The 26930-nt window shown below is 42.3% G+C and overlaps 1 protein-coding gene across 2 annotated transcripts in view; it reads right to left on the bottom strand.

The window, feature by feature from the left end:
* The window catches only part of LOC120991354 (corticotropin releasing hormone binding protein), a 31723-nt gene extending 6351 nt beyond the window's left edge, over nucleotides 1-25372 (bottom strand). Inside the window, exons 1-5 of one of the 2 annotated variants that reach the window (XM_040420184.1) lie at nucleotides 25234-25372; nucleotides 24996-25086; nucleotides 24348-24505; nucleotides 17026-17236; nucleotides 1434-1587 (exon numbers count right to left, since the gene is read on the bottom strand). In XM_040420184.1, coding sequence (XP_040276118.1) covers nucleotides 1434-1587; nucleotides 17026-17236; nucleotides 24348-24505; nucleotides 24996-25086; nucleotides 25234-25314 — 695 coding nt within the window. In that variant the 5' untranslated portion in view covers nucleotides 25315-25372. The remainder of the gene's footprint in view (nucleotides 1-1433; nucleotides 1588-17025; nucleotides 17237-24347; nucleotides 24506-24995; nucleotides 25087-25233) is intronic. The other variant, XM_040420182.1, reaches the window with a different exon arrangement.
* Nucleotides 25373-26930: the final 1558 nt, after the last annotated feature.

Here is a 26930-nt window from a genome sequence, read left to right as displayed (position 1 = left end):
GTCAGGGAGACAGTCCTAAAAGACCTGTCCTCACTAAATATATATTTGGGCCTTACAGATCCATACAAAATGCACGAGTTACTGACTGTGTGCTGGAGGGGGACAATGCTTAAGATGGCAAGGAATTGTTATTTTTCCCAGATGTCCACTAAAAGTGGACACCAAAATTATTCACTAGACTTCAAGATAGAGAAGGAGAAATGTGGAAGGGCTCTAAATATTTGAATGGGGGCTCATATATTTGATGGCAATGGTGTGTTTTGTTCAGTGAGCAGTACTGAAAGAGTGTATGAGCAGATTAGAGGTCTATGAAACTCAAGAGTCACTAATGCATTCTCCGAGGCTACTACATGGGATTAAGATATTTGATGTGAATTGGATTTACAACCTGCCTAAAAGCATCTCTGCAGAGGGAATACATTGTATATGGGGACAGATGATATTTTAAGAACCTCGATGATAACATCCATCCTACATTCCATTTTTCCCCTGTAAAGTAAAGGGGTTTCCCACAATTTGTCCACAAGCAGCATGCACCGATTGAAGCCAGTCATTGGATGTAAACAGTGTGGGGACCAGAAGATGGGGGAAATGAGAAGGACTGGGGTGATGTGGAGCAGATAAGTATAAATCTTCTATTTCAGAGGGCAGGCTGCGAGCACTTGCTTAAAAATCATTATTACTGAAAACCCCTTTAGAGGGAGTCTGTCAGCAGTTTTGAGGAGCAGTACAAACTGGGGAGAGCAGTACAAACATACCATTTGTGGAGCTTTCCCATCAGGAGTAGTGTAAATATGAACTTTTATTCTGCCATAATCTGCTCTTGCCAGTGCCCAGGAGGCAGAGGTCACTGTGAAGTGCTGTCTGCATTGAGCTGCTTCACAGCTCCTCCCCATGTCTCCTGGTTGGATGCTGCAGCTGTCACTTACAGCAGAGGGGAGGGACTGTGAAGCAGCTTAAAGCATAGAGCACTTCACAGTGAAGCTCCACCTCCGCTACACTTGCAAAAGCAGAACCTGGCAGAATAAAACATCATATTCCCACTACTGATTAGAAAAGCTATAGAAATTGTATTTTTGTATGGGCGGAACTGCTGACATACCTTTAAGGTTGGTGGTGACCATAATTGTAAGAGATTGATTTGCAGCACATTAATCCCAGGGCAATAGCCTTGTTATATTTGTGACTGTTGAATTTTAAAGATGTTTTAGGACTTGCTCCTTGTGCCTTGTGTGGCTCCATTCGTCATGCAGACTGTTGCTAGCCATCGTAGTTTATCTTTCCTGCATGGCAGTGCTTTGGTATTGTAGGGACTGTTAGGGATGATGTTAGGGCTATTACTATATACATAAAATCGACAAGAGACAAGTATTTGTCGTGTTCTAGCTTGCTATTAGACATAAATCAGGTTACAGAGCCATAGCAATACCCATCATACCTTTAACTGCAGCTCATTGAAGTGGCCCAACGTTAGGTCAGATATTCTGATCACCACCGGGTATATTATAGAAAAACTGCAGTTTCTATGTTGATGCGGAATAATCATTGTGAATTTCCCACTAGGTGACTGTGAAATCACATTGCAGGCTATAGAATTAAATATAATAAAATAAGAAATGTTACTTTTTCATGAATTACAAGATATCATGACAGCATTGAAATCAGGAATGATAACAAAGCACTTGTGCCATGTTCAGACTATGTTGTCCACTCATAACAGTGCATGGACTTTCCGGGAGAGAACAGCCTGCTGGAATTCATTGGATCTGGCACTGCCTGATGTTACTGGGATGCCCGCCGGCCACATTGACTATAACGGGGTTCGGTGGAGATCCGGCCACTACTTGGCAAATATGCTGGGATTCGGCCTGACAAATACTGTTGCGTGCATAGTCAATGGGGTCAGCGAGAATTCAGGTAACATCTGGCAATGCTGGATCCAGAGAGCTCCAGCCAGCTGTTCTCTCCTTTAACTAATCCAAGCAGTGTGAAATAGGCCTTATACATATGTGCAGCACATGGACTGTGAGCTTCTTTATCATTTCCTATTTAGAAGTCAATTCACATTGAGGTGTAATGCCTAGGCCCTAAAGAAGTACAGACTGAAGGTATAAGACAGGCATCCTCAAACTGCGGCCCCTCATCTGTTTGTAAAACTACACTCCCACAATGCCCCTGCTGTAGACTGATACCTGTAGGCTGTTCGGGCATGCTGGGAGTTGTAGTTTTGCAACAATTGGAGGGCTGCAGTTTGAGGATGCCTGGTATAAGAGGTCAATTGGTGCTCACTTAAAGGACCTTCACACCAGCAGATGCAAAGTGAAAGGGGGATGAGTAATGGATAATACAATTGCTTGTCCCCATTCAGTTTGCATATTGTCGGCAGCGCGTTTGGTGTTTGCATGGGGAGATGTGCCTGCCGACAGCATTTCTATGCCCACATAAAAGATTCGATAAGCCGACAAACAAACATTTACTTGTTTGTCGGATGAGCGGTGAACTGGTTACTAAAGAAGACCTTTCACTACGATAATAAATCTAAACTAAGTATACAGACATGGAGAGCGGCGCCAGGGATCTCCCTGCACTTACTATTATCCCTGGGCGCCGCTCCGTTCTCCCGGTAATAGGCTCCAGTATCTTCAGATTATCGGCTCAACTGGGAGGAGCCTGCTCTTGTTCTCCGAGGCGTCTCCTCTCCCAGGCTGTAGCGCTGGCCAATCGCAGCGCTCAGCTCATAACCTGAGAGGTTTTTTTCTCCCAGGCTATGAGCTGAGACTGCGATTGGCCAGCGCTACAGCTTGCACACAATACTTTGCAGTCTGCCTGAGAGTCAATCAGGTCTATCAGGTTCTATGCTAGATCTGAGCACAGCCGCCATTGTGAGCTCAGCCCACTGATGTGATAGGACGAGTCTGCTGTGTCTCTGACAAAGACCAATTAACAGACACCAAACCCACCAATTTCGGGTCTTGTCGGGACTGTGTAGGGATTGTGAAGAAGATTTATTTTGTTAGGTTAGATTGAATTACTAGGTAGAAAGTGAGTTGTATCATTAGGGACAGGATAGGGGCAGTGTTTGTACTGTGTGTCTGTAACCCTGGACTGCAGCTGTTCATAACGTCATGTGTTACACACACAAGACATGTGCAGGACCATGAGAGGATACATAGGCCTGGTCTTTTCCCTATTGTCTGCAAGTATGGCCACCGCTGCTGGATTACAGGGTGGTCAAAACTAGAGATGACGAATCGAATCCATAAAGTGGAATTCGATCCGAATTTCATGATAAATTTGAATTGCCTTGAAGCCGAATTTCCTCGTGCTTCGTGTGAGCGAATCGATTTAACCTGAAATAGTATAAAAACAAAAAATGCAAACTTACCTCCTCCATTTACATCGTAATGGGCCGCCAGCCTCCATCTTGCTTGAAGATCTCGGTCAAAATCCCATGCGGCGCGAGATACATCACAGCGGCGTGATGACGTATCCGCGCTGCACAGGATTTCGGTCAAGATCTTCAAGCAAGATGGTGGCGGGCGGCCCGTTGCAATCAAATGGAGCGGGTAAGTTTGACAAAAAAAATAATGTATTGTTCAATTTACACTCAGATGCCGCGATCATGTATGAATGCGGCATCTGAGGGGTACAATAACGGGGGCGGCGCTATCACAGCCTCCCTGTTATTGCACCCGCTACTTACAAAAAAATGTGCTTCGTGACGAATTTTTTTGTGAAATTCGGCAAATCAGCCGAATTGAACTTTTAAGAAATTCGCTCATTTCTAGTCATAACTCCTGGAAATGAACAATGTATATGTGGTGGGAAAAATGAGTCAAGCCAGCAAAGGAGTGAATAAGGACAATCACATACATTAGTAAGTGCTTTGTATTAACTTTATCTACATGATAAATGCCATGTGCTGAAGTGAGAGAACCCCTTTACTAGTCCAGGACACTACCGATATGAAATACAAAACCTTTGTCGCCTCCTCCAAGTCCTGATTGACAGGGCCAGCAGCGCTCACATCTGTCTGCCAACCCTGTGAAATCTCTGGTGAAATCTCGCGCCATTCAGTATTCGGCGCAGGCGCGGTGAGGAAGCTGGCAGCCTGCAAGCGTCTTTCCCTCACTGCGTCTGCGGCGAATGCTGAACGGCGCGAGCGCTACCTGGCCCTGTCAATCAGGACTTGGAGGGAGGCGACAAAGGTGGGAGAACGGAGCTCTAGGAGCAGGAACAACGCCCCCCCCCCCCCCCCGCTCCTAGAGGCTAATTAGCATATTATAAAAGTTAGATTTCTGGTGTAACGGGGGCAGAGATAAAAGTAGGAATAGGCTAGTTAGGTTTAGCTGACATTAGCACATCGCTAATGTCAGCTAGCTAATAGGGTTAAATCTGGTGACAGAATCCCTTTAAGTAATAACATGAGACAATTAAAACAAGTATAAGTATAAGTGACAGATTCGTCTGATTGCCTATGATTTGACAGAAAAAAAATTGAAGCATGCTCCATCGTACTCCAACAAAGCCTGTATGGCAGCACATGGTGCATCTCTGTACTGGGAACCATATGGCCTCTGTGTGCTGCCATAGTGCGGCATTATATCGTCAGCCTACTTCTTTGAGGGATAATCAGTTCAGAAAACCATTTTCAACATATCTTTAGAAATTCTGAGGTTATTGAGTGGGGAGGGGGGTTCAGTTAAGACCCATGGTGTATTAGGCCTACTTTCAACTAGAGTTCGGAGCGGATCCGTCTGATGTTTCATCAGACGGATCCGCTCCGATAATGCAGACGTTCGCATCCGTTTCAGAACGGATCCGATCTGCATTATAACTTAGAAAATTTTCTAAGTACACTGCGTGCAGAATTATTAGGCAAATGAGTATTTTGACCACATATCCTCTTTATGCATGTTGTCTTAATCCAAGCTGTATAGGCTCGAAAGCCTACTACCAATTAAGCATATTAGGTGATGTGCATCTCTGTAATGAGAAGGGGTGTGGTCTAATGACATCAACACCCTATATCAGGTGTGCATAATTATTAGGCAACTTCCTTTCCTTTGGCAAAATGGGTCAAAAGAAGGACTTGACAGGCTCAGAAAAGTCAAAAATAGTGAGATATCTTGCAGAGGGATGCAGCACTCTTAAAATTGCAAAGCTTCTGAAGCGTGATCATCGAACAATCAAGCGTTTCATTCAAAATAGTCAACAGGGTCGCAAGAAGCGTGTGGAAAAACCAAGGCGCAAAATAACTGCCCATGAACTGAGAAAAGTCAAGCGTGCAGCTGCCAAGATGCCACTTGCCACCAGTTTGGCCATATTTCAGAGCTGCAACATCACTGGAGTGCCCAAAAGCAGGTCAGAGACAGGATAAGGAAAAAAGAGAGGGTTAGTCACTGGGCCTTCAAAACGATGGTCCAGGGTTAACTGCGCAGGGCGCCAAAGGTAGGACAGAATGAGTATCTTTTAATTTCCGTGTACGGTAAAAGTGGTGGGGCAGATAAGGGCAGGCAGCCAAATGGTCTCAACCCACCTAAAGGACTCTCGGTGGGTGATTTGAAGATTGGGAGTGGGGTAGCGTGGAGACGCTAAAAAAGGACCACGGGAGCGGCGCCAAAATCCCTAATATCTAAATTTGTGGGGGTATATAACCCATAAAAGATAGCACTTATTATGTCGCTAATTGAGATAAAAGTATTATGTCGCTAATTAAGATAAAAACATATGGTTAGGACAATTATAAATTGACAAGTATAAAATTGAAATATAAAATCAAAATTTAAGTGACTCACTTCACCCAGGAGGGTAATGTGGGATAAAGCTCAAGACACCCACACTACACCTCCTGCGCCTGGATCGCCAGTAGAGTCTTAGAAATGGACAAAGACCACTCTCGAGTCCTTGTTCTTTCTTTTATTCTTTTTATTCCAAGAGCCAGGGTTGGGGGAAGGAGCAGCTCAACGCGTTTCGGGGCCTCTTAATGGGTCCCCTTCATCAGGAGCATAGACATTCAATGTACAGTAAGATGGGGTTTAAATAGCATGTGGAATAACCAAAAAGACCGCCAAAAACGGCATCAAATTGTGTCACTTCCGGTTTCTGCATGCGTTCCACTGTGGAACGCATCGGAAGTGACGACCTCTACATCTCAAAAGAATTGGTTTGATAGGTAAAATCTATCTAAAGTACAGATACATTCAATATACAATATACAATAAGATGGGGTTTAAATGGTATGTGAAAAAGCCAAAAAGACCGCCAGGAACGGCATCAAATTGTGTCACTTCCGGTTTCTGCATGCGTTCCACTGTGGAACGCATCGGAAGTGACGACCTCTACATTTCAAAAGCATTGGTTCGATAGGTAAAATCAATCTAAAATACAGTGGGGCCATTTAAAAAACATATGGGGTTAGTAGGGGTAACCTACACCCTCCTTTGAATGTGAAAGATAGTGTGTGTCCCCCTTTCTTCACTGCGCCATGGTGGAACGCAAACCGGACTTCCGGTATATTCCACCGTGGAGCGCACCGGAAACGGAAGTCCCGGGTGCTACTATGGGTCTGTGCAAAGTCTTATGTAATGTTCGTGGTGGAACGCATACCCGACTTCCGGTGTGTCCCATCGTGGAACGCACCAGAACCGGAACCGCGCCTCCAGACGGGGGTGTGTATGTTATATCGTCAAGGGGTTTGAAAACAAAACAAAAAGAGAAAGAAAAAACAAAGGGGGGGGGGGTCCTTACGAATAGATTCATACTGAGTCTCGGGATATTAATACATATAGGTTTTTGCACAATGGTGTCAATTAGTGTGGGTGGAGTCATTTTATCCATTGTCATGTGATTGGGGTTTGGGGGAAGGGTTCTAATAAGGGGCGATATTTTAGATAATACAAGGGGGACTGCAGCAGGTATCAATAGTAATCCAACAGGTGATAGTGGAAAGATCTTGATTAATTGACAGGGGTGATATTGATGATAAATATATACATTGATCAATGGATCATATCTAGAAACAACTCATATATATATATATAACTTGTAAAAAATATGTATCATAAAAAATATATATAACTAAATAAGAAAATAATATATATATATATATATATAAACATAATATATATATAAAAATAAATAGTATTAAAAATAAAAATAAAAATAAAAGTAATATTAAAAATAAAAAATAATAAAATTAAAAATAAAAAATAAAAATAAAAATAAAAAAATAAAATTAAAAATAAAAAAAATATATATATATATAAAAGAAATTTTTTATTTTTATTTTAGATAAAAAATATCTGTATAGATAGATACATAGATATCATGTTTTAAATGCGTATACGGATAGGGACGTATGGATGATGCTGTGATTGTGTCATAGGTGAAAAATACAGGGTTGGGATAGTGGTACTCTTTTAATAGTTAGAATATTCTAGACATTCATTCAAACCGAAAGGGGATAGGGTGTTTAGTGTAAATATCCAGAACATTTCCTTCCGGCATAACTGTTGGTATGATGAGGTGATGGTTTCTAGGGGTGTGACTGTGAGACCGATTATGGATCCCTCATGCCTTTCGGAGAAATGTCGTGATACGCTGTGTGTTAGGACTTTACGTTTAATGTTGGACCTGTGCTCACACATTCTTTCTCTGAGAGTTTGTGTGGTCCTACCGACGTATTTTGAACCGCAGGGACATTTTAGGAGATAGATGACGTTTCTGGTTCCGCAGTTTAAATCTTGTTTTATAGTCCAGGGACCCGAGGGACCCGAGGGACCCCCTGTTTCGATGGTCTTAGTGCCGTGTGCAATCATTGCGCAGCATTTGCACTTTTTACTGCCACATTTAAAACATCCTTTTTTCATGGGTAGTGGAACGATTGTATTCGTAGGGGCTTTGAGTTTGGGACAGGATGGGGCGATGATGTTTTTGATGGTTTGTGCCCTTCTAAAAGTTATGGACGGCAATTGGGGTAGTATATTTTTTAGGATGGGATCTTTCAGCAGGATATTCCAGTGTTTCATTACTACTTTTCTGATGTTTTGGTGGTCTCTGTTGTATCTGGTGATAAGGTTGTATTGGTATCCTTTCTCGTCCGTAGTTTTTGGGAGTGGTGGTTTCAACGCTTCTTTTTGATCTATTTTTAGGATCCTCTGGGTCGACGCCTTGATTAGACTTTTGGGGTAGCCTTTTTCCAGAAAACGATCTTTAAGAATTCCTAGTTGTGTTTTGAGGGTCTTTTCGTTGGAACAGTTTCTCCGTACTCTTTTCATTTGCCCGTAAGGTATATTTTTCTTCCATTTGGTGTGGTGGCAGCTGGAGTATTCTAAATAGCTGTTGGCGTCTACTTTTTTAAAATGAGTGCTGGTGGTAATCTTGTTGTTGATGATTTCGATCTGTAAATCTAAAAATGTTGAGCTCTTGGAGTCGGATTCATATGTAAATTGGAGGCCCCAGTCGTTCTGATTTAACATCGATATGAATGGAGTTATGTCCTCAGCGTTGCCCCCCCAGATGAAGATAATGTCATCGATATATCGGCGGTAAAAAAGCACATCCTTATGGGATTGGAGACCTAGAGACTCTTCAAAAAGGCCTACGAACAAGTTTGCGTAAGAGGGTGCGAATTTCGTACCCATAGCGGTACCCCTTGTTTGTATGTAAAAGGTATCGTTAAAGGTGAAAAAATTGTGTTCTAGAATGAATTGTATTGCGTTTAGAATGAATTCCTTCTGAGGGGAGGACATTTCTTGGTCCCGTTCCAGATAATGTTTGACTGCACGTAATCCTAAATCATGCCGGATGTTGCTGTAGAGGGATGCCACGTCAAGTGTGACCCAAAAGTAGTGATCCTTCCAAACTATATTGCTGAGGGTGTTAATCAGGTCTGCGGAATCTCTTAGGTGGGAAGGGAGTTTCTGTACATATTTCTGTAGGAACGTGTCGACATACGCTGAGAGGTTAGATGTAAGTGAGTTTATGCCGGAAATGATTGGTCTACCGGGTGGGTTGGTGAGGGTTTTGTGGATTTTGGGTAGGAAGTAGAAGCGAGCAGTGGTGGGGTGATTGGGCGTGAGGAAAGTTTTTTCTTTTTTGTTAAGGGTGTTTTGGTTATAACCAGAATCTATAAGTTCTATCAATGTTTTTTTGAAGATGGCCGTTGGGTCATCTATAAGGACTTTATAGTATGTTTGGTCGGACAGGATTCTAGTGGATTCCTGTATATAGTAGGCGAGGTCCATGATTACGACCCCACCTCCTTTGTCTGCATTTTTTATTACGATGTTTTTGTTTTTCTTAAGATCTGTCAAAGCTCTTTTTTCTCGATTATTGAGATTATTTGGAGTGTCAGAGATTCGGGCTTCTTTCAGGGTTTTTAGGTCGTCTAAAACTATATTAAGAAAGCTCTCTAGATGGGGGCCTCTGCTTTGTAGTGGATAAAAGGAAGATTTGTTCTTTAGACCTGATGGGATGGGGGTATGTGTTTGATCTTCATTTTGGGCAGATGGTACTATTTCTTGAGTGGTGGGCAGGGACCGGACACTGGAAATGATGTTATTAATATTGTTCGTGTCGACTCCTGGTAGTGGGTTTTCTTTTTCTCCTGAGATAATTTCTTTTATGGCAAAATGTCTTTTGAGTGTTAATTTTCGTATCCATTGGTTTATGTCGACAAATAATTCGAAGGGATCGGATGTGTTTGTGGGACAAAAAGAAAGTCCTTTACTGAGCACACTAAATTCATCTGTTTTGAGTTTGTATTTTGATAAGTTGAATATTCCTTTGGTGTCTTGTGGTGTGTCATTTTTCGCGTTTTCTTCTAGTGTGATGGGGACTGAGGTATCGGGTCTGCGGTTGTGTTCGTTGGTGTAATGAGTGGTTTGAGTTTTCTCTTTTTTGGAGTGTTTGGTTCTTCCCCCTCTACATCCCCTGAATCGTTTTTTACCCTTTTTCGGGATGGAGGAACGGGACTGAAAAAATGAGTAATCTTGAGGTTTTGGGGATTGAGGGTGGGCGTGAAGGGAATCGGGCCTGTTGGAGTGAAGAAGGGGCTCAGGACTTGTAGGCTGGAGATTATCTGTCTGGCCGGAGGGGTGAGGTTGTTTGTTGTAGGTGAGATTCTCCCTAAAAAAGGGCTTTCGGAGAGATTGGAGGGTAGTGCTAAAAAAAGTTCAGATTGTGTGGTAGATACTGAGTGTGTTGAAATGTTGGATCCTGTAAGGATGGGGGATGTATGGGATTTATTCGGGGAGGAAGGGGATTGGTTCGGAGAGGAGATGGATTGTGTTGGACTGGGGCTAGAGCACACTAATTTTGTTTGTTGCTTCGGTGGAGTGGGGCTTTTGTTGTGCAGGACAGTGGGATGAGGGGGACTCCTAACTGCTGTGGAGACTAATGTGGTGTCTCCCCTATTGGGTGGGCCAATGTGTTTCGGCCCACAGGGGGGATCTTGTGTCTGTACGGTACCCCAATGTGTCTTTGGGGGGATTACTATTCTGGCTGTTGTTTCGTGGGCTCGGACGGGTTTGGGGTAGGGCGTACGGTTTTTTTGGGATCTTAATATTCCCTGTGTCTTGCTGTTGTAAAAAACTCTGTTCTGCGACCTGGATTGTGTTGAAGTGGGTCTGTGTTGGAGGTCCAGATGGGTAGGTCTAGTATACGAAAAATTGGAATTGGTGTGTGCGTTATTAGAAGGGGGGGGAAAAGAGTGTTTTCTTTCCCAGGACCTGGTCTTATTAAGGTCATAGTCTCTGATGTCCCTTAAAAGTTTGTTACATTTTCTAAGTGCCTCGTTATATTCAAAGCGTCTGAGAGGATCCCAAAGGGGATTTCTCTCATCGGCCTCGTATTTCGATTTTTTAAGAAACCATGTATTAAGTTTTTGCCCCAGGTGCATACATGTGGCTTTTCTTTTAGCGATTAAAAGCCTCATGAATTGTTGTGAACACTTATCACTTGTACTAAGCCAATTTCTAACAAATTCGGGGTCGTTCGTAAATGATGGTTTTACGGATAGTCTCAGGCCACGGGGGATAATCCCCAAGTATTCATAAATAAAAAGAAAGTACCAGTCAATTTCGTTCTTTACAAAGTTCTTGATGGTGTCCAATACGTCAAAGTCCTCTTCATCGGTATTTTCTTTCCAATTGTCAGGTGTTGAGTAGGGTAGTTCTCTAATGGACTGCCAAGTTCCACTGATTGTGTTGGGAGGAGGTAGTCTAAGTTCCGTGGTGGTGGGTAATCTTCTGATTTCCTTCAGGATTCTCGTCATAATACCGTGTATATCCCTATTTAGGTATGCCGAACCTATGTCAGCCACTGCTCCTCTGGTCGGTCGTTGGTCACCCATCGGCCGAACAAATGAAGGTCAGAGACAGGATAAGGAAAAAAGAGAGGGTTAGTCACTGGGCCTTCAAAACGATGGTCCAGGGTTAACTGCGCAGGGCGCCAAAGGTAGGACAGAATGAGTATCTTTTAATTTCCGTGTACGGTAAAAGTGGTGGGGCAGATAAGGGCAGGCAGCCAAATGGTCTCAACCCACCTAAAGGACTCTCGGTGGGTGATTTGAAGATTGGGAGTGGGGTAGCGTGGAGACGCTAAAAAAGGACCACGGGAGCGGCGCCAAAATCCCTAATATCTAAATTTGTGGGGGTATATAACCCATAAAAGATAGCACTTATTATGTCGCTAATTGAGATAAAAGTATTATGTCGCTAATTAAGATAAAAACATATGGTTAGGACAATTATAAATTGACAAGTATAAAATTGAAATATAAAATCAAAATTTAAGTGACTCACTTCACCCAGGAGGGTAATGTGGGATAAAGCTCAAGACACCCACACTACACCTCCTGCGCCTGGATCGCCAGTAGAGTCTTAGAAATGGACAAAGACCACTCTCGAGTCCTTGTTCTTTCTTTTATTCTTTTTATTCCAAGAGCCAGGGTTGGGGGAAGGAGCAGCTCAACGCGTTTCGGGGCCTCTTAATGGGTCCCCTTCATCAGGAGCATAGACATTCAATGTACAGTAAGATGGGGTTTAAATAGCATGTGGAATAACCAAAAAGACCGCCAAAAACGGCATCAAATTGTGTCACTTCCGGTTTCTGCATGCGTTCCACTGTGGAACGCATCGGAAGTGACGACCTCTACATCTCAAAAGAATTGGTTTGATAGGTAAAATCGATCTAAAGTACAGATACATTCAATATACAATATACAATAAGATGGGGTTTAAATGGTATGTGAAAAAGCCAAAAAGACCGCCAGGAACGGCATCAAATTGTGTCACTTCCGGTTTCTGCATGCGTTCCACTGTGGAACGCATCGGAAGTGACGACCTCTACATTTCAAAAGCATTGGTTCGATAGGTAAAATCAATCTAAAATACAGTGGGGCCATTTAAAAAACATATGGGGTTAGTAGGGGTAACCTACACCCTCCTTTGAATGTGAAAGATAGTGTGTGTCCCCCTTTCTTCACTGCGCCATGGTGGAACGCAAACCGGACTTCCGGTATATTCCACCGTGGAGCGCACCGGAAACGGAAGTCCCGGGTGCTACTATGGGTCTGTGCAAAGTCTTATGTAATGTTCGTGGTGGAACGCATACCCGACTTCCGGTGTGTCCCATCGTGGAACGCACCAGAACCGGAACCGCGCCTCCAGACGGGGGTGTGTATGTTATATCGTCAAGGGGTTTGAAAACAAAACAAAAAGAGAAAGAAAAAACAAAGGGGGGGGGTCCTTACGAATAGATTCATACTGAGTCTCGGGATATTAATACATATAGGTTTTTGCACAATGGTGTCAATTAGTGTGGGTGGAGTCATTTTATCCATTGTCATGTGATTGGGGTTTGGGGGAAGGGTTCTAATAAGGGGCGATATTTTAGATAATACAAGGGGGACTGCAGCAGGTATCAATAGTAATCCAACAGGTGATAGTGGAAAGATCTTGATTAATTGACAGGGGTGATATTGATGATAAATATATACATTGATCAATGGATCATATCTAGAAACAACTCATATATATATATATAACTTGTAAAAAATATGTATCATAAAAAATATATATAACTAAATAAGAAAATAATATATATATATATATATATAAACATAATATATATATAAAAATAAATAGTATTAAAAATAAAAATAAAAGTAATATTAAAAATAAAAAATAATAAAATTAAAAATAAAAAATAAAAATAAAAATAAAAAAATAAAATTAAAAATAAAAAAAATATATATATATATAAAAGAAATTTTTTATTTTTATTTTAGATAAAAAATATCTGTATAGATAGATACATAGATATCATGTTTTAAATGCGTATACGGATAGGGACGTATGGATGATGCTGTGATTGTGTCATAGGTGAAAAATACAGGGTTGGGATAGTGGTACTCTTTTAATAGTTAGAATATTCTAGACATTCATTCAAACCGAAAGGGGATAGGGTGTTTAGTGTAAATATCCAGAACATTTCCTTCCGGCATAACTGTTGGTATGATGAGGTGATGGTTTCTAGGGGTGTGACTGTGAGCACAAGGTGTGCAATACTCAGAGACATGGCCAAGGTAAGAAAGGCTGAAAGACGACCACCGCTGAACACGACACACAAGCTGAAACGTCAAGACTGGGCCAAGAAATATGTCAAGACTGATTTTTCTAAGGTTTTATGGACTGATGAAATGAGAGTGAGTCTTGATGGGCCAGATGGATGGGCCCGTGGCTGAATTGGTAAAGGGCAGAGAGCTCCAGTCCGACTCAGACGCCAGCAAGGTGGAGGTGGAGTACTGGTTTGGGCTGGTATCATCAAAGATGAGCTTGTGGGGCCTTTTCGGGTTGAGGATGGAGTCAAGCTCAACTCCCAGTCCTACTGCCAGTTTCTGGAAGACACCTTCTTCAAGCAGTGGTACAGGAAGAAGTCTGCATCCTTCAAGAAAAACATGATTTTCATGCAGGACAATGCTCCATCACACGCGTCCAAGTACTCCATAGCGTGGCTGGCAAGAAAGGGTATAAAAGAAGAAAATCTAATGACATGGCCTCCTTGTTCACCTGATCTGAACCCCATTGAGAACCTGTGGTCCATCATCAAATGTGAGATTTACAAGGAGGGAAAACAGTACACCTCTCTGAACAGTGTCTGGGAGGCTGTGGTTGCTGCTGCACGCAATGTTGATGGTGAACAGATCAAAACACTGACAGAATCCATGGATGGCAGGCTTTTGAGTGTCCTTGCAAAGAAAGGTGGCTATATTGGTCACTGATTTGTTTTTGTTTTGTTTTTGAATGTCAGAAATGTATATTTGTGAATGTTGAGATGTTATATTGGTTTCACTGGTAAAAATAAATAATTGAAATGGGTATATATTTGTTTTTTGTTAAGTTGCCTAATAATTATGCACATTAATAGTCACCTGCACACACAGATATCCCCCTAAAATAGCTAAAACTAAAAACAAACTAAAAACTACTTCCAAAAATATTCAGCTTTGATATTAATGAGTTTTTTGGGTTCATTGAGAACATGGTTGTTGTTCAATAATAAAATGAATCCTCAAAAATACAACTTGCCTAATAATTCTGCACTCCCTGTATGAAAGTAGCCTGAGTGGATCCGTTCAGACTTTACATTGTAAGTCAATGGGGGACGGATCCGTTTGAAGATTGAGCCATATAGTGTCATCTTCAAACGGATCCGTCCCCATTGACTTACATTGTAAGTCTGGACGGATCCGCTCGCCTCCGCACGGCCAGGCGGACAGCCGAACGCTGCAAGCAGCATTCAGGTGTCCGCTCACTGAGCGGAGCGGAGGCTGAGCGCTGGCAGGCGGATGCATTCTCAGTGGATCCGCCTCCACTGAGAATGCATTGGGGCCAGACGGATGCGTTCGGGGCCGCTCGTGAGCCCCTTCAAACGGAGCGCACGAGCGGACACCCGAACGCTAGTGTGAAAGTAGCCTTAGCCAGTTACAAAGAACATCATTCTCTGTGGAGCGGTCAGCACATGCATGTATTACATCCAGCCAGCTTATTTCAGTGCTTCACTTACCCTGAGGTGTCACTTGCAGTGATTACTGTAGTAGGACACCCAGTGATCATTGTATCACTAGTGACCCTGCACTGTCCAAAATGCACCACCTTCCCATTAAAGTGAAAGGGATGTAGGAGTTGTAATTACACCTGCTCACCACTGCAGTGTCAAAGGCGAGCAGGTAGACAGTGAAGAGAACGCAGCTCTTATATGAGCGCTGCCTTTTCTTCAAACAGCTGATCCGCTGGGGTCCTCTGAGTCTTCCCCCCCCCAGTCTGATATCCTGAGGATAGGTCATCAATATTGGAAACCAGACAACCCCTTCAAGTCTGGAGGTGATTTTGCTGGTTATTATTCAATTATACACTAGTGTATAGCATTTTTTAAATTTATGTACAAACTGGACAAAACCTTTAAAAAACTGTCGTAATATAATGATTTCGTATCCGGTCTAGGCAATCTCTTTCTCCTGTGCTGGTAGTTTGTGACAATGCATCTATGAAGGTTACATCTATCCATGAAGTTCCTGATGTTTAGCTCATAGATGATTACCTAGACTGGATACAGACTAGACTGGGGGGTCTGGATGTAAACATGAATCTTTAAAAAGATTAGACATAATTATTAATAATGTATTAGAAAGTTTTAGAACTTTTCATTGTATGATGATTAAGCCTTATTTTATCGTCCCAGGATCACCCGTATAGCTGTAGGAGCTGTCTTAACATTTCATCTAAAGAGAAGTTATAATACAGTGTGCCCTGTATGTAAATTACTGTAGAAGAGTCATAAAAAGAGTGTAGCAGCATCCAGCGCATGCGCAGTGAAGCAAAAGTGCACTGGCACTGACTTATTGCACTGCAGTATATGGCACTGGACTCTTCTCAGGTAATTCACATAGAGCGGCCAAAATGCTGGAACAAACATTTTTTGGAGGGGCATGTCTAGAATGCTAAACCCAGAGATGTAGCTATAGGGGGTACAGAGGTAACAGTCGCTCCCGGCCCAGGAGCCTGAGGGGGCCCAAAGACCCTTCTGACACATAAGAAAACACCAGTGTTATAGAAAGTGCATGCTGGTCAAGTTACACCTCTGGCTGGAGGGAAGGGGTTAGGTCTAGAATTTGGTAGGGGGGGGGGGGGGGCTGCCATTTAAATTTTTGCCTCAGGCAGCACAAAGGCTATGTGCTTCCCTGCCCCTGGCCACAAAGCACTGAGGGAAGGGGGGCCCAAGCTGAACTCTTGCACCAGGGCCCGTGAGCCTTTAGCTACGCCCCTGGAAACCACAGCAGTGTGATAGTGGCTGGATATTGTACTGGTTAAGGGCTCTGCCTTTGACATAGGAGACCAGGGTTTGAATCCTGGCTAGGTAGGGTCAGTACCGATTCAGTAGGAAGTCCTTGGGCAAGACTTCCTAACACTGCAGGGTGGCCCCTTGAGCGCGCCCTTAGTGGCTGGAGCTCTTTGAGTCCGACAGGAGAAAAGCGCTATACAAATGTTAGGATTATTATTACGATATAATGCTGGGGGATCAGTGCCCTAAAATCTAGTGACAATTATATAATGCTGTTCCCAGGTGCATGTGTAATGCACAGCTGCAGCACTGTCAAACTCTGCTCTGCTACATCTGGAATTATAGCAGTAGTTCCTCGAATCTATCCCCATTTCTTTTTGCATTTCCATTACTTTGTCAGTTGTGAAAGGTAAGTAATGACAATCAACAATAATTGTTTAGCCTGCCTGCATTATAAAAGCCATCAAGCCGGCCAGCACTACATGATATTTATAAGTTGTGCAAAATATATATTATTTGAGGCTATGCAGTGAGCGCCGAGCCTGAAAAATCAATAGCAATTTCTGGCTGGACATTTATCAGATTGTTCTAGCATTCATTTCATTATTTCGCTCCCTTGGCGAGATGTACGATTTTAGCTCAGTAAAATTATTGCTCTTATAAAAGGAACCAACTTACGGAACAGATTAGGAGTCTTGCGGACGGTCAGTGTGAAGCCGTGGCCCGGTTTGTGAACTCTGAAGAATATCATTGCCACATTTTGAGACGACCGTGTGATGCTTTGAGCGTTACCGTCTTCACATATATCAGTGTACCGTTCACTGGTGGAGAGGGGATGATCTGAAGAACCTGGAAACTTCTCTCCTTTAATTATCCATCCATCAAAAACCTAAGATTTTAAGAGAAAAAAAAAAAGGGAAAGTCATCACAAGAGAAAACTTCTTCTGGATAAACAGCATATGGATCAAAAAGATCAGCAATCTGCTTCATGCTGGGCTTTCACACAGAAGGGATAGATTATGTTAGCAAATGGCATAACTAGCAAGTCCCATATAGAATGTAGAGATCAACAACTTTCGTAAGTGAGAGAATCCTGGTAACAATGCAGTAGGTTTGATGAAAATATACTCTGGCAATAGGAGAGATTTACGAATCAAAATGTGCCAGAATTCTGTCTTAAAGGAGTTATCTCATGATTAAAGGGGTTGTCTCACTTCAGCAAATAGCATTTATTATGTAGAGCAAGTTAATACCAGGCACTTACTAATGTATTGTGATTGTCCATATTGCCTCCTTTGCTGGCTGGATTCATTTTTCCATCACATTATACACTGCTCGTTTCCATGGTTACAGACCACCCTGCAATCCATCAGTGGTGGTCGTGCTTGCATATAGGAAAAAGCACTAGCCTAATGAGCGCTCCTGCAGTCTCGGCCACCAGAGAGGCTAACCCTTTTTCCGATAGTGTGCAAGCACGGCCACCACTGATGGATTGCAGGGTGGTCATAACCATGGAAACGACCAGTGTATAATGTGATAGAAAAATGAATCCAGCCAGCAAAGGAAACAACATGGGTAATCACAATACATTTGTTAGTGGCTTGTATTAACTTCCTCTACATAATAAATGGTATTTTCTGAAGTGAAACAACCCCTTTAAAGGGACTCTGTCACCACTTTCTAACCCCCCCTTTTCAAAGTATTGTTATCTGCATGGCGCCCCTGTGATTATAAATGTGTTGTTAGAAGTTAAATTCGCCGTCTCCTTTTGATAAAAAGAGCTTTTATCTAACCTGTCAATCTTCTTGATAAGGTGCCCAGGGCGTTTCTTTTCGTCTCAATCTGCCGCCCGCCGCCGCCACCGTTGGTGCCCAGCTCCTCCCCTCATGCTTTCAGCGCCGCCTGAATGTAATCAAATACGCCTCCGGCTCTCTCTCAGTGCCCCCTCCTCCTTTTCAAAGATCCCGCGCGTGCGCACAGGGCTGTGCCTGATGCGCCCGTGCGGACATTTACAATCAGCCTCATTGAGCGAAGTGCGCATGCGCGCACTTCGCTCAACCTCCTCATCAGACGAGCACTGCAGCCAGCCGGCTGCAGTGCTCGTCTGATGAGGAGGTTGAGCGAAGTGCGCGCATGCGCACTTCGCTCAATGAGGCTGATTGTAAATGTCCGCACCGGGGGCGCATCAGGCACAGCCCTGTGCGCACGCTCGGGATCTTTGAAAAGGAGGAGGGGCACTGAGAGAGAGCCGAGGCGTATTTGATTACATCAGGCGGCGCTGAAAGCATGAGGGGAGGAGCTGGGCACCAACGTGGCGGCGCGGGCGCAGATTGAGACGAAAAGAAACGCCCTGGCACCTTATCAAGAAGATTGACAGGTTAGATAAAAGCTCTTTTTATCAAAAGGAGACGGCGAATTTAACTTCTAACAACACATTTATAATCACAGGGGCGCCATGCAGATAACAATACTTTGAAAAGGGGGGGTTAGAAAGTGGTGACAGAGTCCCTTTAAGGTAAAAAATTAAAATCAGACATCATATAGGACATGACAGTTTCTTTCCAACAAACTTAGAACCAGCCCTGCACCTCACATGGATCCATAGATCTCTTCATTCATTGCTGCAATTGTTCTGCTAGATTTATTTCAAGCTGGGAGCTCAGGGGTGTTCTGTCTACTGCAGCTGGTGGCAGTTGAAGGATGGAACTGAGCATGTGTGTCCACCTCAGTGAGCTAGACAGAGAATTTTGAAAAAAGGGCAAACAGCAGGTGGCGCTATATAGATATACTTCAATGAATAGCTCCATGGCCATTAGAAATTTTTAATTACAGGCAATTACAAAAGTCTTTAGATCCAGGAGCTGGTTTGACAAATGTAGAATATTTTTTCGTGGGACAACCCCTTTCATTTGGTTAAAAAAAAACTAGCAACACATTTACTAAATGTTTTAGAATTTTTTTTCTACTCATCTGATGGGGGTGGGGCCTGTCAGTAAGGGTATGTATTAAATTGTTACAAAGGGAGAAATTTATCATCTCCCCATGTTTGTAGGTTTTAAATGCTATTGGCGACATATTATATCGCAAGTGGCGTTTCTGCGCCTCCCTCACCACTTCCTGAAAAGGGGGAGTGGCAAGGGTGAGTAGTGAGTGGACCTAGCTGGTCTTCCACATTCATCTTCATTTGCACCTGTTTTCAGGTGTCGGATCCTCATCGATCAGATACTGATGACCTATACAGAGGATAAGTCATCAGTATAAATTTCTTATAGGTGGAGGTGACATCTTTGAGACCATCACCTATTGGGAGAACAGGAGTCACTGCCCTCTAAGGCCCAGGCATGCTCAACCTGCGGCCCTCCAGCTGTTGCAAAACTACAACTCCCAGCATGCCCGAACAGCCTACAGCTATCATCCTACAGCAGGGCATTGTGGGAGTTGTAGTTTTACAACAGCTGGAGGGCCGCAGGTTGAGCATGACTGCGTCTAAGCCATGGTGTCTGGTGGCAGCAACATTCAGGAGTAAAGTGGAAAAGTGGCTGTGAAAAAGCTTGCTCAGCTTTATTTGTAGCTTTGACAGATTTTAAGAGATAATGATGCACTTGCCTAATGAACTCTCCATTTGGTATCACTTAGCAAACATGTGTCCTTCTAGCTTGCTAAATATGAGTAAGTGGAACCCTGTAGTTTAGCAATGGCTGTCAAAGATAGGAACTCTACCTATCGGATATTTGTGGCACCTCCTGTGTGTAAAGTGGTAAAACCCCTTTAAGAAACTTGTCACTAATATGAAATGGTCAATTATAATGCATTATAATCCCTAATCAATGTACTCATTCTATATAGTATGTCCCAGTTACAGAAATTGTAACTGCATGAAGAAATATCAACACGATATCAACATACAGTATAAAAGCATTGATCAATATCCCTTTAAATAATCAATAGATGTAGTAATATACATTCAGCAGATGAGCGCTATTATCAAGCCAATCACTAGACTTATCAATCACAGTTAACGGTGCCACACTTTCCCCAGTCTCACAAGTCTTCTGCCTTGATATAACTTTTGATTCCATCTTGTCCTTCAAATCACACATCCTAGATCAGGGATCAGCAACCTCCGGCACTCCAGCTGTTCTGAAACTATTATTCCCAGAATCCTCCTTTCATGGGATTTACAAGAAAAGCCGAGTGAAGTGTGCATGCTGGGAGCTGTAGGTTCACAGTAGCTGGAGTGCCGAAGGTTGCTGATTCCTGTCCTAGATGTTACCACTTCTAGCCACTTCCAACTCAAAAACAGTTCTCGTATCCACTCTTTCCTCATCCCTGAGTCAGCTAAAATGGTAGTGCATGCCCTCATCATTTCCCGCCTTGACTACTGCAAGATTTTCCTTTGTGGCCCCTATTCAATATTCTTATGCCCCTCCAATTCATCCAGTTAATCCTAACATTATTAGCTCCCCATTGCCCTACAACTTCAGTTCAAAATATTAACAACATCTCTAACCTAATTCTCCAACACCTCTTCACATGTAATCTTCGATCCTTGCAAGACGTCCTTCTTTGCTTTCCCCGTGTCTTCTCCTCACATCTCTAATGTGCATCCCCCATACTCTAGAACTCACTAGCCCAGCACACCAGACTCCCTCCGACCATCCAAACCTTTAAGAGCACCTCAAACCCCATTTCTTCATGAAAGCCTACATCTTACAATGACCCTTCTGCCTCTACACAGCCATATGAGGAGTTTCTACCCTCACCTACTATCTCTTACCCTTGCTCCTTCCCTTGTCCATTGAAAGCCCTCATGGGCAGGGTCTTCTCCTTTTGGGCCATTCTGTGACTCAGTTTATGTTTTATGTACTGGTTTTTGTATTTTATTATGTATATTAATATTACCTTTTCATATGTACATCGCCCTGGAATTAAGTAATGCAGTAGTTCCTTTAATTAGCATGTAACTTGCATAATTACATGCTAAGTAAAGATGCAACGTTAGGCTGACTGATATGAAAGTACTGATATATTTGGGCTGTTGGATGCAGTGGAGTAAATGTAGGGGGTACAGAGCTTACAGTCACACATGAACCCTGGAGCCTGAATGGTCCCCAAGATCTCAATGCCTCATAGGAACATATCTACTATAGATGATGTGTAATTTGGGGGAAAATGAGCATTGTTGTATCATTGTGCAATGTGCCTATGCACAATCAGCAGAATATCTATCCACCAATTAATTCCTGGACTCAAACAGCAAACTAATCCTGACACATTAGGGCAGGGATGGTCAACCTGGGGCTCTCCAGCTGTTGCAAAACTACAACTCCCAGCATGCCCAGACAGCCTACAGCTATTAGCCTACAGCAGGGCATGGTGGGAGCTGTAGTTTTACAACAGCTGGAGAACCGCAGGTTGGTCATGCCTGCATTAGGGGGTCACATAACTTCTGTGCGATCGTAGAACCATGTAAGTACCATGATATAAGCAATATATAATAGTTATGCAGCCCCTCAGCTACAGGCAGGCTTTTAATTTCATTAAACCTTACTCTTTGATGATATTTTATATTATTTCTCTTTAGACACAGAGGACTGGTATCGTGCCTTATCCTGGTTCTAAAATATCATCAGCTTACTGCAATGTTTGCCCCTCTAGCCGGTGTGGAACGACATACAGAATACAAGCCGATCCCCCCTTTCCCTAGAAGACGTCTACTTTATTGCACATAAACTGATTCTTTAAATAACATGTGCCCAGAAGGGATGATGCAGTAAGGATAAAAGTTCTAATCGTGTTGGCACAGCGGGTGGCATGTCTGCCTTACAGTAATATGCCTGCAGTTTATCTCCTGTCAGGGCACCACCGGCAAAGACTTTACACATTCTCACAGCCAAAAAATGTTATACTCTGTTAATATGATCCACCAGTAACTATTGATCTGCTTTATAATTCCTGGTTTCTGGATAAAAAAAGGATTCACCGAGAGAAGATATTGTGATATCAGTCATAGATTATTTTGGGTTTATTAGGGCAAAGGTTCCCAATATTTAGAATGTAAAAAACCACAAGGAAATATGACAGGTAGTACTGAGCCACACCGAGTATTAAAAAAAGAAAAATATATATGAGTAATTGGTAAGGTTTACTTACAATATACCCTGGTATTAATGGCTAGTGATTTAATTTTAACCCTAGTACAATGATCTAGTAATGCTATGGCATCTCTCATGCCACCAATCCACAAAACTATGTGCAGCTACCAGTAGTTGGAAAGCCACGTGCAGGGGACCCAAGAGCCACATGGTGCACCTAACCCAAGGACCATTGTTGTGGAAATTTCTGAAACAATCTGCAGCATGTGAGCCTACCTTAATGCTCCTCGGATGAAGTGGGCATTGGGGTGATCCACCAATGGACTAGTTGTCTGACTGCTGGAGTTTATCTATAAGGTGGATGCCAGTTTGATCACCAAGATGAATGAGTTTCATAGAAATAGTAATGGTGTACATGGGGAAGTCTATGTCTACAACCTCAAAACATAAGGAGGCAAAGGGATTGGTGATAGCCTCTTACGAATGCCGTTTCCTGTGAACGCCCGGCTGATGACAAACAGTGAATATGTATGGGGTTAACTATTTTAGTTGAGATAATTCATTCCCATACACTATATACTATTGTAAATGTGAAAGAACATCCTCCTGAACCACAAATCATCTTTCATTCTTTAAAAGTTTTACTATTTACTCTACTTTTTTACTCTACATTTTTAGGGATCAACCATGTTAGCATCTTCAGCCATAAACATAGGAATCACCGGATGCTTCCACCTACTATAGAGAGCTAAACCTTGCCCAAAGCAAACATTCTGCGTGGTGGACTCCATGACTCTAGGCAGTTACTTGTGGTGGTGGGGAGGCAGTAGGTCACTGTGCTCATTGATCTTCCTTGATTGCATGTGGTGCACATGAGCAACGTATTCATTTATTACACAGATTACTTCTGTAGTGCTCTTCAGAAATTATATTCAATCTCCACTTTCAAAAGCTCAAATTGAATCTACTAACAACAGGGAAATAACCATTACATCTCCTTTTAATTTAGAAAAACCATTTTCGGTAAATCAAAGAGCGATTTCAGGAGATTGAAGAGTGACATTTCTTTGGTGTATTGAGTACCTATAAATTTTATATTGAAATTGCATGTTTTTAATTCACATTTTAATTTCCTTCCTATCATTCTACGTCCTGCAACGCCTTCCAGAACGCGATTGCTCAACCGAAGCTTCCTTATTCATGAATGTAATGCTGCAGTTCATATTGCCACATGCCACTGCAGAGCAGTAGAAGAGGGAGTTGAACACTAAGGGCTCATGCACACGACTGTATGTATTTTGCGGTCTGCAAAACATGGATCTGCAAAAATACGGACGATGTCTGTGTGCATTCTGTATTTTGTAGAACGGAACAGCTGGCCCCTAATAGAACAGTACTATCCTAATGTGGATAATAATAGGACACGGAGTAACTTCTTTGCGGACCATTGAAATGAATGGTTCCGTATATGGTCCGCAATTTTTTTTTATGGACACGGAAAGAAAATACGTTCATGTGCATGAGCCCTAAAGATATATAGTATGCCCATTCTGGGCATCTTGAGCCCTATGGACATTGTAATATCACCTAGCCTCTGATATCAAATGTTGTATATTAATATATAATCACTTCAAGATGCTATTATTTGCAATTTTTTGTCAGCCTAGTCAGAGTAATGTGAATTGACAGTTAAAAAGGAATATCCTCCATAATAATAGTTTTAAAAATTTGCTGCAACTTTATTCCAATTACTATTGCACTCCCTGCAAGTCCCTGCCTACGCTGCTAACTCATACTAAAGAGACCTTGCATGGGCAAGCAGTTCTGCAGCAGCCAGAGCCTAACTGATCACCAATATTTGACATTTCCATTGAACTATATCAGATCTGGACAATGTAGCCTTACCTTCAGGATGTCGCCTCCCAGGCAGTCTATATTTACCAAGTTATATTCTATGGTAATGTACTCCTCTGGGTCTCCAATGAGGAACAGGGCACAGTGGAGCTGAGGCTGTTCTGCTACGAAAGTGAACTGTCCATCTATACTCAGCATATCAATGCATCCTGATGAGACATGAGAGATAGGAGTTTACTTTGTGTTCTTTAAATAGCACCTACATACGGCGCTGCGCTGTACAGAGATTGTCATCACTCAGCCATCATCTACTGAATGGCAGGCATAATTAGGGACTTCACGGAAATGTGAAATGCAAAAAGTTAATTCGATTATAGATACAACTATATTAGATTTAGGTTATAATAATAGCAATAAATATTAATAAATCAATATTAAATGAATTCCAAAATTAAAACATGCATAGCGTAATTCATCTTCATTTCTAATCTCTAGTTATATTTTGTTAGATGTTCTGTAAAAAATGTATAAAGTAGCAAAACTGTATAAAGTATATATACGGTACATTTTATCATTCCTAATGTAGTAAACACACTTGAAATGAAATATACTATAAATCTAGAATATAGTACAATACTAAATGACCAAAAAAAAATGAGCATATGTTTCTGTTCTGCCAATGTCACATCAAGTACTTACTGAGTGACCTCCTATACATCTGTTCCTGAGCCAACTCTCGCTTAATATCCGTGTTCAAAAGCACCAGGGCGTCTTCTGCGGCATCTCTCACCTGTAAAAAGAAAGAAATATCACACAATTCAGTATCTCCATTTTTGGTCCACTTTGGGCACTTTTGAGTCGTAACATACTACTAAGTCCTGAATGAAACACCTGAAGTTCTGCTTTAGGTAGGTCTTCACTACAGGGGTCACCTCACCTGTATGTACCTGCAGTGTCCCCTAAGAGCTGCCAGGAGGATGAGCAGCACATGCCAATGAAGCCTGGAAAGGGGAGTCATTCTGCAGACGCACTCTTGGCTGTGTGTGTATTTGCTTCAATTCTTTCCTGTCTGTGTTGATACTAGGAGGAGCTTGAGGGGTTTCTTTGACAGACCCCTTTATATAGAGAATTGAAGGGGAAGGAACACAGTCCTCTGACTGATTAAAACTCAGTAACCATGGGTTACCCTGCCAGAAAAAAAATTGTCTTGACAAGATGCAAGAACACCAAATCCGACAAAAATCTGATATTTCATTTTAAATCTGGTAGAAATGTCATGTTAGGAAAGAGGGAAAAAAAACCTCTCATTCACTTGGCTGGAGTCTTATCTCACTGACAACATGGGGAAAGTACATTACATGTTTTACGTATTAGCTCTGTAAAATATTACTCTGCACGCTAAGGCAGAGGAAATGATCCTGATAAGAAGGAACACTGGCTGAGGAAGAGCGATCAAAGGAGCAGAGCATAAAAACTAAGTGCAAAATGGAAATGTTTAAAAACTGCACGAGGGTTAAAAAAAAAAGTGCAAAAGTAGCAAAAAAAAAATGCAAAGTAGCAAAACAGTTCTAAGGCTAGTGTCACACTTATTTGAGGGTTTTGCGTTTTTTTGTATATGTTTTTTCTGTGTTTTTAGACGTAACATGTTGCATGGAAGTCTGTGGGATTTCTTAAACGCAGGACAAATAGGCGTTTTTTCAGCCTCAGGGCTTGTTCACACGAACGTACGGGTTCCGTTGCCGTATTGCGGACCGCAAATGCGGATCTGCAATAAACGGACACCGTTCAGTGTGCATTCCGCATCACTGATGCGGACCCATTCACTTGAATGGGTACGCAAATACGGAGATGTGGAGCGGTGCAGAATGGAAGCACGGAACGGAAACCCACGGAAGCACTATGAAGTGCTTCTGTGGGGTTCCGTACTTCCGTTCCGCACAAAGATAGAACATGTCCTATCTTTTTGCGGCCCCAAAGAACGAAATGGAACCCATACGTTCGTGTGAACAAGCCCTTAGGCTAAATGCACACAAACGTTTTTAGTTTCCGTGTCCGTTCAGTTTTTTTTGTGGATAGGATGCGGACCCATTCGTTTCAACGGGTCCGCAAAAAATGCGGACAGCACAACATGTGCTGTCCGCATCAGTATGTCCATTCCGTAGCCCCGCAAAAAAAAATAGAATATGTCCTATTCTTGTCCATATTAGGCATTGTTACAATGGATCCCCCCAAAAAAACTGATGGCATCCGTTTTTTATTTGCGGAACGCAAAACACATACGGTCATGTGCATGCAGCCTTAAAGTGCATTGTTGGGGTCAGTGGTATCGTTTTGAAATGCTCTGGGTCTGGCATTATTTCCCTCATTGCCTGCTATTGTTATACCATAGACATCCATTATTTTTCCCCCTTTTTTCTTAAAAAAACGCAAGTACTAGTGTGTGTTTTTCATTGGCGATTTTTGTAACATTGGATCTACAGAGGAAATATTACAGTGGGTACATAGTTTCCATTGAAAAAGACCAAGTGGTAAAACATACTATATGGGCAGAAACACCTCAAAACCAAACACCTTACCAATCAGGTATTTTTCCTTTTAAATTTTTTTTATTTTGGCAAAAAAAAATAAAAAATG

The sequence above is a fragment of the Bufo bufo genome, chromosome 2 (assembly GCF_905171765.1).
Source record: "Bufo bufo chromosome 2, aBufBuf1.1, whole genome shotgun sequence".
NCBI classification, from domain to species: Eukaryota; Metazoa; Chordata; class Amphibia; order Anura; family Bufonidae; genus Bufo; species Bufo bufo.
The sequence above is the reverse complement of the archived record's forward strand: the minus strand, read 5'-3'. Positions and strand labels throughout refer to the sequence as shown.